This window comes from Salmo trutta, chromosome 24 (assembly GCF_901001165.1).
Source record: "Salmo trutta chromosome 24, fSalTru1.1, whole genome shotgun sequence".
NCBI classification, from domain to species: Eukaryota; Metazoa; Chordata; class Actinopteri; order Salmoniformes; family Salmonidae; genus Salmo; species Salmo trutta.
The window spans coordinates 21,723,808-21,741,688 of NC_042980.1; the positions used below are offsets into that span (position 1 = coordinate 21,723,808).

Sequence of the window (17,881 nt, forward strand, 5' to 3'; positions counted from 1 at the left end):
GACTCAGCATACAAGCGGCAGCTTGTCTTGGCCTGCATGCATGCTTAACACATTTCTCTGTTGAGAACTGTGTTACTGTTGTCCTCCGATGGAGAGGAGAGGCACAGATGGGCCATTTGTTGTGATACTGTCTTGAAGGAGAAGAAATTGTCATGTCTAACTCCTATTGTGCTGAAGGAACATCAGAGCAGACTAAAATACAGAACAATACATTAACTCATACAGAATGGCACCCACATCAGAGCGGACTAAAAATAATATGTTGGAGCTGAGTGGGCAGCATATGGGAACAGTTTGGGAGGCAGGCCCTAGCTAGAGAAAAGGGGTGAATTGAGCCAACTGTGTGGTAAGTGTGGTAAGGTCCTCCACTAGACTAGTGTGTCACATCTGGGTCCATACTCCACGGTGCCCTTGACAACTGAGAAACCTAGATCCATATATACAGTATACAGTATCCATATATACAGTTGAAGTTGGAAGCTTACATACACTTAGGTTGGAGTCATTATTATTATTTGACCATGCTGGTCATTTACGAACATTTTAACATCTTGACCATGTTCTGTTATAATATCCACCCGGCACAACCAGAAGAGGACTGGCCACCCCTCATAGCCTGGTTTCTTCCTAGGTTTTTGGCCTTTCTCAGGAGTTTTTCCTAGGGAGTTTTTCCCAGCCACCGTGCTTCTTTCACATGCATTGCTTGCTGTTTGGGGTTTTAGGCTGGGTTTCTGTACAGCACTTTGAGATTTCAGCTGATGTACGAAGGGCTATATAAATAAATTTGATTTGATTTGATTAAAACTAGTTTTTCAACCACTCCACAAAATTCTTGTTAACAAGCTATAGTTTTGGCAAGTCGGTTAGGACATCTACTTTGTGCATGACACAAGTAATTTTTCCAACAATTGTTTACAGACAGATTATTTCACTTATAATTCACTGTATCACAATTCCAGTGGGTCAGAAGTTTACATACACTAAGTTGACTGTGCCTTTAAACAGCTTGGAAAATTCCAGGAAATTCTGTCATGGCTTTAGAAGGTTCTGATACGCTAATTGACATCATTTGAGTCAATTGGAGGTGTACCTGTGGATGTATTTCAAGGCCTACCTTCAAACTCAGTGCCTCTTTGCTTGACATCATAGGAAAATCAAAAGAAATCAGCCAAGACCTCAGAAAATAAATTGTAGACTTCCACAAGTCTGGTTCATCCTTGGGAGCAATTTCCAAACGCCAGAAGGTACCACGTTCATCTGTACAAACAATAGTATGCAAGTATAAACACCATGGGACCACGCAGCCGTCATACCGCTCAGGAAGGAAATGCAAATCAATCCCAGAACAACAGCAAAGGACCTTGTGAAGATACTTTTGTACCTGTTTCCTCCAGTATCTATATCCACAGTAAAACGAGTCCTATATCAACATAACCTGAAAGGCTGCTCAGCAAGGAAGAAGCCACCAAAACCACCATTAAAAACAACCAGACTATGGTTTGCAACTGCACATGGGGACAAAGATCATACTTTTTGGAGAAATGTCCTCTGGTCTGATGAAACAAAATTAGAACTGTTTGGCTATAATGACCATCGTTATGTTTGGAGGAAAAAGGGGGGAGTTTGCAAGCCAAAGAACACCATCCCAACCGTGAAGCACGGGGGTGGCAGCATCATGTTGTGGGGGTGCTTTGCTGCAGGAGGGACTGGTGCACTTCACAAAATAGATGGCATCATGAAGCAGGAAAATAATGTGGATATATTGAAGCAACATCTCAAGACATCAGTCAGGAAGTTGAAGCTTGGCCGTAAATGGGTCTTCCATATAGACAATGACCCCAAGCATACTTCCAATGTTGTGGCAAAATGGCTTAAGGACAACAAAGTCAGGTATTGAAGTGGCCATCACAAAGCCCTGACCTCAATCCTATAGAAAATGTGTGGGCAGAACTGAAAAAGCCTGTGCGAGCAAGGAGGCCTACAAACCTGACTCAGTTACACCAGCTCTGTCAGGAGGAATGGGCCAAAATTCACCCAACTTATTGTGGGAAGTTTGTGGAAGGCTACCCTAAACATTTGACCCAAGTTAAATCATTTAAAGGCAATGCTACCAAATACTAATTGAGTGTATGTAAACTTCTGACCCACTGGGAATGTGATGAAAGAAATAAATAATTGTCTCCTATTATTCTGACATTTCATTCTTCAAATAAAGTGGTGATCCTAACTGACCTAAGACGGAATTTCTACAAGGATTAAATGTCAGGAATTGTGAAACTGAGTTTAAATGTATTTGGCTAAGGTGTATGTACATTTCCAACTTCAACTGTAGCTCTTTCCTGGGCCCTTGACTAGGGATATATTAGGCCTTGGTAACATTTTAACCTCTGTGTTTCTGCAAGGATCATCGATCCAACTCGGCAGTGCCTCTGCTTCTCCACTGGTTTGTGGTGTTTATCTGTTGAACCGTTGTCCTATGTTCTGGATGTTGAGAGTAGTGCAGATGTTGTGCTGTTGACAGCGCCTGGCTGACCCTCTCTTTTTCACATTCACACACCCCTGACAGCGCCTGGCTGACCATCTCTCTCTCTCACACACACACACACACACACACACACACACTCTCCTTACAGTGCCTGGCTTAGAGGAGCATGGCAGAGCACTATGGGTCTGATTGTCAGACACACACACTACTGCCCTCCCTCTCACTGACAGAAAGCATTAGCTTCTCCCAGGCCCAGCCAGGCTCTTCTCTAACTAGGCCATAGCAGCACTCTGGCTCACTCACTCACAGTCCTACCATACTTAACACAGAGGACATTCCACGTTCCTCTCAACCCGGTCTGTGTTTTCCTCTGTCTCCAAGTCACACCGTCCAAATTGTACTTCTCTACCTCACACGGCTGTCAGTGTCAACAAGCACTTTTATTCTGTGATGTTTTAGTTGTTCGACCTCATAAGACACGGGCAAGGCGGATTTGCCCTTCCTCAAAAACAGTTCATAAAATGTGGCATTTCCCTACGCTAAAACTGGATGGTATTAATGACCATTCCCCCACTGCAAAGGTAGCTTTTTTTCTCCCAATGTAGCAGCATTAAATATGAGCAGCGCTGACCTTGAGGTGTTGGGAGTCAGGAGGGAGGCCCCGTGTGTCTCTGACTGTGCTGCTGCCCGCCTGTTCCGCTGCCTGCCCGCCTGTTCCGCTGCCTGCCCGCCTGTTTCACTGCCTGCCTGCCCTTCTCTATAGAGGACATGCGGATTAGCAGCTGATAATGCCTCATTCAGACCATGTTTTTCAGGAGAATGGTATTACCTCTTGGTCTTTGACTTCTGATTGAAGGCCTGGGGTCGTAGCATAGACCACACTCTACGAAATATCTTAGTAATGTCACTATAAACTAGAGGTCGACCGATTTAATCGGAATGGCCGATTTAATTAGGGCCGATTTCAAGTTTTCATAACAATCGGTAATCGGTTTTGCCAATTTTTTTGTACATTTTTTTTAACCTTTATTCAACTAGGCAAGTCAGTTAAGAACACATTCTTATTTTCAATGACGGCGTAGGAACGGTGGGTTAACTGCCATGTTCAGGGGCAGAACGACAGATTTTTACCTTGTCAGCTTGGGGATGCAACCTTATGTTAACTAGTCCAACGCTCTAACCATCTGCTTTACGTTGCACTCCACGAGGAGCCTGCCTGTTACGCGAATGCAGTAAGAAGCCAAGGTAAGTTGTTAGCTAGCATTAAACTTTTCTTATAAAAAAAACAATCAATCAATCATAATCACTAGTTAACTACACATGGTTGATGATATTACTAGTTTATCTAGCCTGTCCTGCGTTGCATATAATCGATACGGTGCGCATTCGCGAAAAAGGACGGTCGTTGCTCCAACTTCTACCTAAACATCAATGTCTTTTCTTAAAATCAATACACAAGTATATATTTTTAAACCTGCATATTTTGTTAATATTGCCTGCTAACATGAATTTCTTTTAACTAGGGAAAATGTGTCACCTCTGCAACAGAGTTAGGGTATATGCAGCAGTTTGGGCCACCTGGCTCGTTGTGAACTGTGAAGACTATTTCTTCCTAACAAAGACAGCCAACTTCGCCAAATGGGGGCTGATTTACAAAAGCGCATTTGCGAAAAAAGCACAATCGTTGCACGGCTGTACCTAACCATAAACATCCATGCCTTTCTTAAAATCAATACACAGAAGTATATATTTTTAAAGCTGCGTATTTAGCTAAAAGAAATCCAGGTTAGCAGGCAATATTAACCAGGTAAAATTGTCATTTCTCTTCCATTCATTGCACGCAGAGTCAGGGTATATGCAACAGTTTGGGCCACCAGGCTCGTTGCGAACTAATTTGCCAGAATTTTACGTAATTATGACATAACATTGAATGTTGTGCAATGTAACAGGAATATTTAGACTTATGGATGCCACCCGTTAGATAAAATACGGAACGGTTCCGTATTTCACTGAAAGAATAAACGTGATAGTTTCTGGATTCGACCATATTAATGACCTAAGGCTCGTGTTTCTGTATGTTGTTATAATTAATTAAGTCTATGATTTGATAGAGCAGTCTGACTGAGCGATGGTAGGCATCAGCAGGCTCGTAAGCATTCATTCAAAACAGCACTTTCGTGCGTTTTGCAAGCAGCCCTTGGCAATGCATTGCGCTGTTTATGACTTCAAGCCTGTCGTTTATGACTTCAAGCCTGTAGTTAGCGGGTGCGCGCTAATAGCGTTTCAAACGTCACTCGCTCTGAGACTTGGAGTAGTTGTTTCCCTTGCTCTGCATGGGTAACACTGCTTCGAGTGTGGCTGTTGTCGATGTGTTCCTGGTTCGAGCCCAGGTAGGAGTGAGGAGAGGGACGGAAGCTATACTGTTACACTGGCAATACTAAAGTGCCTATAAGAACATCCAATAGTCAAAGGTATATGAAATACAAATCGTATAGAGAGAAATTGTCCGATAATTCATATAATAACTACAACCTAAAACTTCTTACCTGGGAATATTGAAGACTCATGTTAAAAGGAACCACCAGCTTTCATATGTTCTCATGTTCTGAGCAAGGAACTTAAATGTTAGCTTTCTTACATGGCACATATTGCACTTTTACTTTCTTCTCCAACACTTTGTTTTTGCATTATTTAAACCAAATTGAACATGTTTCATTATTTATTTGAGGCTAAATTGATTTTATTGATGTATTATATTAAGTTAAAATAAGTGTTCATTCAGTATTGTTGTAATTGTCATTATTACAATTTTTTTTAAATGGCCCTCCAATAATCGGTATTGGTATCGGCGTTGAAAAATCATAATCGGTCGACCTCTACTATAAACCCCCAAAATGTGCATTGTTTTTTTAAGTTTAGCATTTTTAATTAATTAACTTTGGGTTTAAAATTTTATTGTGTGAATATCAAATCTCAGCAAAGTTTCCTTCACTGAAGTGGAAGAGCTCTGGCTGATCTGTTTACAGAGGCCTCTGTCACATTGTTGACACTTTGCAGGGCTTAGAGTCTCTCTCTCTCTCTCCCCCTGTAGTTTTTGTGGTTTTCTCCCCCCGTTGTGAAACCATCTCTTTACTCTTTGGCAGTGTGCTGACCATCTGGGAATGCTGTGCTCTGTTGTGATGGGGAATTGGGAATGTCTCTACGTTTTGAGCCTCTTGGCAGCTGTGCTCTGACTTCTTCTCTCTGTTGGGTTTGTATGGTGCGTTTGTACAGCAGCCAGAAACACAAAGCCTGCATTCGTTCAAAATAAGTTCCAATCTCTTTTGAAAACTTAATTAAGCCATGTGGTTATGGCGATTTATTGTTCTGCTTTCAAAGCGATCATTAGAGAGTAGACTTCCCAAGCAAAGGGAGTGTCCCAGTGTAATAATTGATGCCTGTAGCTCTTTGAAATCGGGTTTCAAACCTACGACAGTAGTTCTCACTTTGTCTTTCAGTCTTCTAAAATAGGATAGCATGATTGACTGAATCCACCTGTACTTTAAATAGGTTTTGAAGAGGGATGAATGTAGCCTATTACTAATTCTTTCTTACTGTACATCAAGATGCTCCACCATAAGGGGCTCCCGAGTGGCGCAGCGGTCTAAGGCACTGCATCTCAGTGCTAGGGGCGTCACTACAGACCCTGGTTCGACCCCGGGCTGTATCACAACCCGGCTGTGATCGGGGGTCCCATAGAGTGGCGCACAATTGGCCCAGTGTCGTCCGGGTTATGGGAGGGTTTGGCCAGGGTAGGCCGTCATGGTAAAATAAGAATTTTGTTCTTAACTGACTTGCCTGTTTAAATAAAGGTTAAATAAAAAAATATCCATGACAAGGCCTTTTCCCATATCTAGAAAAGAGATTATAAAGAAGTTTAAAGGCTTGTCTTTAAAGATGGCAACAGCAGCACGGTCCGGCCCCAGCACCTTGGTTATTTGTTTTTGTTTTGAGGACAAAACGGAGGTGAGGTGCGTGGAGCAGGGTGGTCAAAAAGATTCCAGTACATCATCTGCTGCTCTATTGGGCGCGTGATGATGTCAGAGGGGATAAACACAGTATTCGCTGTTTGCGCGTCTTTGTTGTTGTAATATCCCAAACGAACTGACAGTTTAAGGATTCCAGTTTTAAACGGGCGCCTATGACTCCAGTATACAGTATGTCTTTATAGCTTTAGTCTGGGACACTGTGGAACGCAGCAAGGTCCATTCTTTACATCTCAATTGCCATCTCGGCTCCATCAATCAGCCATACCACTCGAGCGCAGCAGGGCCCAGCTTCCATCCTTACCTATTGGCTTACCTAATAAAATAATACTTGCTTCCTCTCCTCAATCTCTCTCCATCTCAGCCCTAGCATGAACCAGCCCTACCACCCTGGGCCGAGGTTTGACATCATCCAAATGTCTTCTTTTCCCCATTATTGACTACCTATCCTCATTCCTCACATCACTGTGCTCAACTGAGAGAAGGAACTTCAGAAAGTGTGTTTCCTACTGTTATACCGGAGTCACTGCCTCTGGTAGAAGTGTCTGACTATCCGCATGGGGAGATTCTAGTATCCCTGTGTGGCCACGGCAACACCAGATAGGGGATGTGTAATCTTGGTTTGAGTTCTTTAGGGTCCTTCTACAGGGCAGGAAGCCAAGACAGAGTTGTTGTGAAAAGACAGCACAAATAATCGTTTGTGTTAAACATGTGTGGTTGTGTTCTGTGTGGACAGTATATGCACTCTGTTTTGGTTTTAAACCCATAGAAATGACTTAAGTCAGTGAAGTCATGTATGTTTTCTATTGACTCGAGCAACAACACATTTTGTGTCGTCAACATGGGATCCATGTGTTGTACAGTCCATGTAGTGTTTTTGCTTTTAACAGATGTTTAAATTCTTTCTACTCTAAAGTGGGGGGGGGCTTAACATTTCAGTGACCCATTTTTGTTTTTAAGCTGTACTTTTTTCATTAAAATACTATTTTGGTCCATATGAGCAACAGAATCAAAAGCAGTAGAGAGCTACAGTTGACGCTTTCAACCAGCCCCAGGCTCACAGCAGTTCTAAATAAGTTGAATGATTCCTTCTCTTCCTGTTTTTTTTTTCTTTTTTTTCTGTCTGGTCTGTCTGGTCTGTCTGGTCTGTCCGGTCTGTGTTGTGAGAAGGACAGAGAGCAGTGAGTCAGCAGGAGTTTGGACAGTCTCAGGCAACAGGAAATACTGTATTTGGAAACACAGCAGTTGGTCCAGACTTAAGTAATAACTCGGTATGGGAACATTGTTTATATTGGAGCCTATTATGAAGCGGCCTGCATAAAGTTTACCTTTCTCTCATTTGTTTTACAGTTGAATCTCGCCACTCTATCGCATTTACAAATCCATAGGCCAACAGTGCATCAGCCATTCTCTAACTAACCCACACTTACCTGCCTCTCTAACACTTCTTAGGTTCCATATTATCCTGCTCTGAAGTCAGCCAATCAGCCAACCTTATACCCAACACATTGAAACCCTATACTTCACCTATATATCACCTTATATTCCAGGCCTATATTTTTTGTGCTAACCCCAGCACTGAGGGAGGCAACAACACACTCAGCCCAACTTGCCACTTTAGTTGTTTGAATGACTTTCTCTCTCTCTCTCTGGGGCTTGTTAGATCTGCACTCCCACACGTGTGATTTGGTTGCTTTGACTTGGCTTAGTGCCCTGGACTGAGCTAAGCTGGGCTTTGGCTGTGAAAGGGATAGATGACACATTGGTTGGTCCTTTTCTGCCTGTATCTCGCTTGTTGTTCTCTGTCAGAAAGAGAGCTGTTCTTTAGCCAGAATGGCAGTGATGCGAGATGTGCATTAACTTAACTCAGTGACCTGAATCCTGACAGAGGAGAGAGAGAGACTGTGGTGGTGGGGGGGGGGGGGGGGCGACAGTGAGAGCTTGCAGAGCTGGGAGGAATGGCCTCTGCAGCAGCATGCCAAGCTTGTCTGACTGGGATGAAGTGGGTTGGTTCTCCCCTCATTATGGCTCAGTTTATCTGAGGCTAAGCCTGCATCCCCAAGTCTGCATCCCGATGGGCCCTCGTCAAAAGTGGTGAACTAAATAGGGAATATTGTGCCATTTGTGACAGCCTCTGTTTGATCTCTCTGCCTGGCGTGCTGGCCTGGATGTCAGGATGACCAAGTCATTAGAGGGGAAAAGATAAGCAAAATCTAAACTGCTGAATAACAACAACAGTACAAGGCTATGATGGTTAACAGCACCAGACCAGTACCCATGCATTATGCCAAATGCACATCTCTTTCAGGGTGTGAGTGGAATTAGGTGACGATTATGGAATGTGTGCTAGTTGTTACGTACAGTTGGGTATTTTTATAATGTATTGCTACATTACCCCGTATGCTTTCTCAGTGAACTCTGTCTGCAGCTAGATAAAGAGCATGTCTGTTGGTGACCCATGCCCAATGGAAAATCAGACCTATAGTGTTTTAGATGTACTGTAGCCCTATCTGATTGAATACCCATAGTAACCAACCAAATGATGTAAAGGGTCTTTCAGGGATAAGGATTATTAGTAGGGCTGTGTGACCATGATGACGAGTCCACACCAGTACTGACCTTCAATCAGAAGAGAAATGGTCTTGATGCTATCAGAGGAAATACTTGTACTGCTTTTAGTCCTGACTTCCCTGGGCCATTTTACACCAGATGACATTAAACCAGCTCTACTGATCCTCATCGACATGTCCTAGGCTCTCTGCCTCCTCACTCTGTTATTTAAAAACACTCTTTCTCTCACAGACAAACACACGCGCGCGCACACACACATCAACAGCATCCTCCCAGATACCCTGGACCCACTCCGATTCGCATACCGCCCCAACAGATCCACAGATGATGCAATCTCAATCACACTCCACACTGCCCTTTCCCATCTGGCCAAAAGGAACACCTATGTGAGAATGCTGTTCATTGACTACAGCTCAGCATTCAACACCATAGTGCCCTCAAAGCTCATCACTAAGCTAAGGACCCTGGGACTAAACACCTCCCTCTGCAACTGGATCCTGGACTTCCTGAGGGGTGGCCTCCGGGTGGTGAGAGTAGGCAACACCATGTCTGCCATGCTGATCCTCAACACTGGGGCCCCTCGGGGGTGTGTGCTTAGTCCCCTCCCGTACTCCCGGTTCACCCACAACTGCGTGGCCAAACACGATTCCAACAACATCATTAAGTTTGCTGACGACACAACAGTGGTAGGCCGAATCACAGACAACGATGAGACAGCCTATAGGGAGGAGGTCAGAAACCTGGCAGTGTGGTGCCAGGAATACAACCTCTCCCCCAATGTGAGCAAGACAAAGGAGCCGATCGTGGATTACAGGAAAAGGCGGGCTCAACAGGCCCCCGTTAACATCGATGGGGCTGTAGTTGAGCAGGTCAAGAGTTCAAAGTTCCTTGGTATCCACATCACCAACAAACTAACATGATCAAGCATACCAAGACAGTCGTGAAGAGGGCACGACAACACCTTTTTCCCCTCAGGAGATTGAAAAGATTTGGCATGGGTCCCCAGATCCCCAAAAACTTCTACAGCTGCACCATCGAGAACATCCTGACCGGTTGCATCACCGCCTGGTATGGCAACTGCTCGGCGTCTGACCGTAAGGCGCTACAGAGGGTAGTGCCTGCGGCCCAGTACATCACTGGGGCCAAGCTTCCTGCCATCCAGGACCTACAGTTGAAGTCGGAAGTTTACATACACCTTAGCCAAAGACATTTAAACTAATTTTTTCACAATTCTTGACATTTAATCCTAGGAAAAATTCCCTGTCTTAGGTCAGTTAGGATCACCACTTTATTTTAAGAATGTGAAATGTCAGAATGGTAGAGAGAATTATTTCAGCTTTTATTTCTTTCACCACATTCCCAGTGGGTCAGAAGTTTACATACACTCAATTAGTATTTGGTAGCATTGCCTTTAAATTGTTTAACTTGGGTCAAACATTTCGGGATGCTTCCCACAATAAGTTGGGTGCATTTTGGCCCATTCCTCCAGACAGAGCTGGTGTAACTGAGTCAGGTTTGTAGGCCTCCTTGCTCGCACACGCATTTTCAGTTCTGCCCACAAATTTTCTATGGGATTGAGGTCAAGGCTTTGTGATGGCCACTCCAATACCTTGACTTTGTTGTCCTTAAGCCATTTTGCCACAACTTTGGAAGTATGCTTGGGGTCATTGTCCATTTAGAAGACCCATTTGCGACCAAGCGTTAACTTCCTGACTGATGTCTTGATGTTGCTTCAATATATCCACATAATTTCCCTTCCTCATGATGCCATCTATTTTGTGAAGTGCACCAGTCCCTCCTGCAGCAAAGCACCCCCACAACATGATGCTGCCACACCCGTGCTTCACGGTTGGGATGGTGTTCTTCAGCTTGCAAGCATCCCCCTTTTTTCCTCCAAACATAACGATGGTCATTATGGCCAAACAGTTCTATTTTTGTTTCATCAGACCAGAGGACATTTCTCAAAAAGTATGATCTTTGTCCCCATGTGCAGTTGCAAACCGTAGTCTGGCTTTTTTATGGCGGTTTTGGAGCAGTGGCTTCTTCCTTGCTGAGCGGCCTTTCAGGTTATGTCGATATAGGACTCGTTTTACTGTGGATATAGATACTTTTGTACTATATAGATACTTTTCCTCCAGCATCTTCAAGGTCCTTTGCTGTTGTTCTGGGATTGATTTGCACGTTTCGCACAAAAGTACGTTCATCTCTAGGAGACGGAACACGTCTCCTTCCTGAGCGGTATGACGGCTGCGTGGTCCCATGGTGTTTATACTTGCATAGTATTGCTTGTACAGATGAACGTGGTACCTTCAGGCGTTTGGAAATTGCTCCCAAGGATGAACCAGACTTGTGGAGGTCTACAATTTATTTTTCTGAGGTCTTGGCTGACTTCTTTTGATTTTCCCATGATGTCAAGCAAAGAGGCACTGAGTTTGAAGGTAGGCCTTGAAATGCATCCACAGGTACACCTCCAATTGACTCAAAAATGTCAATTAGCCAATCAGAACCTTCTAAAGCCATGACATCATTTTCTGGAATTTTCCAAGCTGTTTAAAGGCACAGTCAACTTAGTGTATGTAAACTTCGACCCATTGGAATTGTGATACAGGGAATTATAAGTGAAATAATCTGTAAACAATTGTTGGAAAAATGACTTGTCATGCACAAAGTAGATGTCCTAACCGACTTACCAAAACTATTTCATGGTAAGGTCTGCACTGTATTCTGCGCATGTGACAAAGTTTGGTTTGAGACACACACACAATATTGAGAAGTAGGTAATAGGGGAAACCGCAGCACGTTAGGGCATGCCTCAGTGTTTGAATACAATATTGTAGCAGCAACGAGGCAGTAGTCACTGTCATGTAGACAGTCAAGTGAGCGTTACCCAAACAAACCTCCAAGATGAATCTACTGTAGCGCTCTCCAACCCTGTTCCTGGAGAGCTACCATCCTGTAGGTTTTCACTCCAGCCCCAGTTGTAACTAAACTGAAATCAGGTTAGTTATCAACCAGCTAATCATTAGAATCAGGTGCGCTAGATTAGGGTTGGAGCGAAAACCTTCAGGATGGTATCTCTCCAGGAACAGGGTTGTAAAGCCCTGATCTACTGTTACATTGCCGCTCACGCTATGAATTTCCCAGCAATGCCCTCTGTTTAAAGACACGTTCCCAGGCCTTGCTCACAGTGACTCAGCCACCGGGACCTGGAGGCGCACACACATACACCCTGTTTGTGCTACTGGCCGCCATCAGTGACCGTTGTTGGGCGTGGCAACGACATGATCATAAACCACAGGAAAGATTTAATCTGACCAGACTCAACTTTTCCACCTCTTAAAATATAGTCCTTAAAAACAGCACAAATCCTATTAAGACATGTTCTGGTACATTGGCGACTAAGAACGTTTTTTTTAAACCTCTCACTTTGGGCTAGATGTGTCGACGTGTAGTTCATATATGCATAATCTATGTTCAAAATTACTTCCTTCAATTAGCCACGAAATCCCTAGTTTGAAAGCAACTGTTTTCTACATTTTCCCCCATGTGGGCCAGCACACTAGCATCTTTCGGCGGGGCACTTCAACCTGGAACTTATTACCATGATTTAAGGGTGTAGTGTGTCCAAAACAATGAACATCCTACTCAGACAGCATTAATTACATTTGTTAGGCGGTCCACATTCTCTGGGCCCTGTCTGTCAGTCGGCATACATCTCTACTGTACCACAACAGAATGTAATTCTTCTGTAGATTCTAGAACAAGCTTTAAAAAACGTCTCCGTAGATGAAACATCACGCAGTACGCTAGCAGTTTAGCATCATTGTGTTGCTGCAAGATTCAGACTGGTTAGTTAGCCCCATGTTGTTCAACGTTTAAAGTTTTTTATAGTATTAGGCTTTCTTAATACTTAAACCCAGTGGAATTCTCCTGCCATTAGAGGGGACTAGGCTAAAACACCTGGATTAGGAAAGATCTCTCTCTTCTACCTATACTCAACTAAAATAGAAACACAACATGTAGAGTTGGTCCCATGTTTCATGTGCTGAAATAAAAGATCCCAGAAATTGTCCATATGCACAAAAAGCTTTTCTTTAAAAAATGTTTTACAGTAGACTAATTGTTTTACTTTGATAAAGCTTTTAAGGGGTTATTTGTCTTGTCTGAAGAACCCAGCCTACTGTGTGTTACTGTGAGATCTGCCCCTAGGCCCCCCCAACACACACACACACACACACACACACACCACCGCTACTGAGACAAATCAGTGTTTGAACAGTGATTAACTCCACTCTGACATCACACCCTTAAGGCTTAGCTTCACCTTGGGCTGCTTCCAATGTCGATAAGCTTCGTTCCATTTAAGTTTGTTAGGCTTGCATGCTCATTGTTGATTCTAAGCCCAAACTGGAATAATTGAAAGTACTCCAGTTGTTCATGACTGGTGAAATCATGACTGATGAAATGTAACCTTTTATTTAACTAGGCAAGTCAGTTAAGAACAAATTCTTATTTACAATGACGGCCTAAACCAGCCAAACCCGGGCGACACTGGGCTAATTGTGCCCCATATGGGACTTCCAATCACGGCCGGTTGTGATACAGCCTGGATTCGAACCAGGGTGTCTGTAGTGACGCCTCTAGCACTGAGATGCAGTGCCTTAGACCGCCTCGCCACTCGGGAGCCCAGGGGCAAGGAAGAACACAGCTTTTGTGATCCATAACAATTTGGGTTAAGCCGAATGATTGTGAATGGCTGTATTGTCTATAGTTTCTTAATGTTTGAACTTTCTTCCCAGTTAGAATGTCCTTTTGTAGAATGTGTAGGTGTATGTTTTTTTCTTTAATCTAATCAGCAGTTAAAACGATAACAAAGCGTCTTCCCGCCTGGGCTTGGAGAAATGTGTCCACGCTCAAATTCATGTCAAGGACAGACCATCGATGATATCAAAATGATAGTTTTAATCATGTTTTGAGGATATACAGTGTTTACATTTACTTTGTTTACAAACATTGGATACAAACAAGTTTCTATTTTGCGTTCTGATGAGGTACGACTGTTGAACTAAGCATTTATAGTTATATTCTTCAAGAATCAATGGGTCCATTTCATGCATTTATAAGACCAAATGTATGTATCAACTGCATATTGCCCCTTTAAAGCTCCTTGTCTCTACCATATGGACCTGTGTTTAATACCGCTTGAAACTGTCTGTGATGACTGTCCTCATAGTCTCCCCCTCCTTACCTCCTGTCTCTTCTCAGGTCACGGAGAGTGCCACTGTGGGGAGTGTAAGTGCCATGCGGGCTACATCGGAGACAACTGTAACTGTTCCACGGACACGTCTTCCTGTGTGTCTGATGACGGGAAGATCTGTAGTGGGCGAGGCAGCTGTGCGTGCGGCCACTGCCAGTGTACAGAACCAGGGGCCTTCGGGGACACCTGTGAGAAATGCCCCACCTGCCCTGATGCCTGTGGCACCAAAAGGTACGGGACAGAGAGGAAGGGCTGTGTGGAGTGGAAGAGAGGGAGAGATGCAAGGCAAGAAGAAGAGTAGGGAGGGAGAGCAGGGTCAACCATGTCCTAAGTGTCCAGGGGTTTCTAATGTGCACCTGAAGCTGTGATTTGACCTATCATGGTAAGACGCATATCATCCATTACCATGCATTAAGGTACAAAGGTACAAAAAGGATTTAAGACACATATAACTGTCTAGATTATTTCTATAAAGGGTCTGTCAGAGTACCAAACGTGTACGCGGATGCACAGCAGTGTTCCAGGAATATTAGACCATTGGCTTTCCATCTTTTCTAATTCTCAGCGCAGCTCGTGCAATTTGTCCAACTGTCAACTCTTTTAAATGAATAGGAGAGGCATACCGGTTGGTTGGGAATTGTGAGGATGTGTGCTTTTGGGCTGTGCGCCCCCCATGGATTGTAGTCGCAGAGCCACACGGCTATGTCACAATGGGATGCCAGACTATCGTGTCTCAGCGACTGTGGACTATGATTTGCGCTTAAGAAGGATGTTAAGACGGCTCCCATTCCATTGGTGTCTTCCGAAAAAGCAAAAGGTTTACGACCCCAACTCCTCACTCTAATCACTCATCCTATGTCAGGAGCAGAGTGTATCAGCGGGCTGTCACAGTGGTACCCTCCCAGCATGCTCCTATACTCACACATGGCTCTCATTTCAGAGGTTAAAGGTCAACATTTTGGGTGTGACCCTTGACCATAAACTGACCTTAAACTCAAGGCCTGGTCACTTCTGTGCTCCTGTAAACACGGCACGTATGATCTGTGTAATTATGCCACGCACGGTCTCTCTTGTCGCTCTGTCATCTATCTCTCTCTCCACTCCAGGGAATGCATCGAGTGCCGGCTTTTCGACTCCGGAAGACTCTCCGACAACCAGACCTGCCAGCGGCTATGCAAGGACGAGATCATCACTGTGGAAACGCTTAGTGAGTAAACAAAACAACATCAGCTGGCCAGCAGAGAGAGACACACGCACACACACACGTGCACACACACACAGAGGAGTATCAACATTTGTGGTTAGCGTCTGCAGCAGTTTGTTGTTGATGTATTACAGACGTCTTCCCTTGTTCTAGTTTATTAGCTCTCTCCCACTCTTATTGTGCTCAGCCTTTCCAAAACACGGCGCACGTACCTTTTGAGCTGTTTTAGCTAATGTGACATGACCCAGCTGCTCTGACGAGTTAGCTCAGACCAAAGTAACGCACGCTTCTCCAACCCACACACACGCCCATACGCCTCATCTGTAATTACTTATGAAAATAAATATACCCTCTCCAGTCCAGAGTGGGTGTCTGTTTGTTATTTTCTGGCGAGTGTCAGTCTGGGTCTCTAGTGGCAGAGCGGACGGACATCTTCTGTTCTGTCCTCCAGGTAGCAGCTTATAATAACGGGCAGTGCCATGCAGCCAAACCCATCATTTATTTCAAAGACACGCAGCCCCATTAAAACATGATGCCCCCTGCCTACTCCCCATCTACCCCACCCTCTAAACAAACATGTAACTCTACCTGCACCCATAACTCTAAACTGTCATCACGTGCTGTCTTTTAAAACCCACAGGTCTTAAGTGGAACATAGACAGTCCCAGTGTTTGGTCCGTCTGGATCCCTTCAGCATTTTGCATTGCGGGGGATAGTTAACTAGGAATGTTTTAATATGTTAATGTTGCTTGTGGGGACATTGTGATGCTGAGATGGCAATAGGGTGCCGTTTCAGACACACCATGGGCTCTAGATTTAAAGGTATTGTTATATCTTAAGGCCCTCCCCTCACGGTCCTGGATCTGCTCTGTTTCACTGCGTTCTCACTCTGCTATTCCAACCTCCCCTAATACACTCTGCATGTACATTCCAGAAACTTCTCTCCCGCCGAAAGCAGAGAGGGGAGACGAGGCTGGAGGGAAGCGAGGGGAGATGGAATAAGGTGGATGGGGTTAGAGCTAGTCTAATTCCTCAGTCCCCAAGGCATTTAGAATATTTGAATGATAGAGTTCACAAGAACAAAAAAGCAAAGCAAATAGCTCTGTCCTTACTGTGGAATGCGATCAATCACTTATCCAAGAGTGATTTCACAATAAAGCAATGCATCTTGATAGATTTTCCCACATTGTTGTCTTGTTGGAGCTCTCACCATTCTCTTGTTTTCTTCTGTCTTTCTGTTTCTTCTCTCAGTAAGTTTCGGCAGCTTTTTTTCTTGCTTGTGTCTCAGCAGTGCCCCTCCCTCTTTTTGTTCTCTTACAGAAACGGAAGACCCAAACGCTGTCCTTTGCTTGTACAAGACGGAGAACGAGTGTGTGATGAAGTTCATGTACTCTGAACACGCCAACGGCATGTCAGTCCTCACCGCGCTCAAAGAGCCAGGTCAGTACTGCTACAGAAAACATGGACGTAACATATCAGCCAGATGCTTCTCTTCACATTCAAAAAAATGGAGGATAAAACAATAGCAGAGAAGGCCATGTGTTGCAGTATGAAATACTGTATACCATGTCTGTTTGTTATTATCTGGCGAGTGTCAGTCTAGGCCTCTTGTGGACATGCACTCTATTGGACAATGGGGTTATGATATTAGATTTAGATGTTTTTGTGTAAACGAGTCCTGTTTTTAAACAGCTATTCTGTATGATTGTTTGACAGTTTTTTTCTTGCATCTCCCTTTGTCTATGTTCCTGTCTCTATCTATCTATTTCTCTCATTTATTTATTTAAAATATATATATATATACTGAACAAAAAATATAAACGCAACAATTTTATAGGTTTTACTGAGTTAGTTTATATAAGGAAATAAGTCAATGTCTGTCTAGGAATGTATGGATTTCACATGACTGGGAATACAGATATGCATCTGTTTTTCACAGATTCCTTAAAAGAAAAAGGTAGGAGCGTGGATCAGAAAACCAGTCAGTATCTGGTGTGACCACCATTTGCCTTATGCAGCGCAACACATCTCCTTAGCATAGAGGCTGTTGATTGAGGCCTGTGGATCCAGAGCATCCCAAACATGCTCAATGGGTGACATGTCTAGTGAGTATGCAGTTCATTCAAGAACTGGGACATTTTCGGCTTCCAGGAATTGTGTACAGATCATGCTGAAACGTGGATGAATGGCATGACAATGGGCCTCAGGATCTTGTCACAGTAACTGCATTCAAATTGCCATCGATAAAATGCAATTGTGTTCGTTGTCCGTACCTTATGCCTGCGCATACCACAACCCCACCGCCACCATAGACCACTCTTATGGTGGCTTATGGTAGA

General features: G+C 43.9%; 1 protein-coding gene across 1 annotated transcript in view; it reads left to right on the forward strand.

Annotated features, from left to right (window-relative positions):
- Positions 1–17,881, forward strand: part of itgb5 (integrin, beta 5) — a 72,764-nt gene that overhangs the window by 45,937 nt on the left and 8,946 nt on the right. The window contains exons 11-13 of the mRNA XM_029711461.1: positions 14,347–14,569; positions 15,445–15,545; positions 16,863–16,982. Of these exons, the coding sequence (XP_029567321.1) occupies positions 14,347–14,569; positions 15,445–15,545; positions 16,863–16,982 (444 nt within the window). The remainder of the gene's footprint in view (positions 1–14,346; positions 14,570–15,444; positions 15,546–16,862; positions 16,983–17,881) is intronic.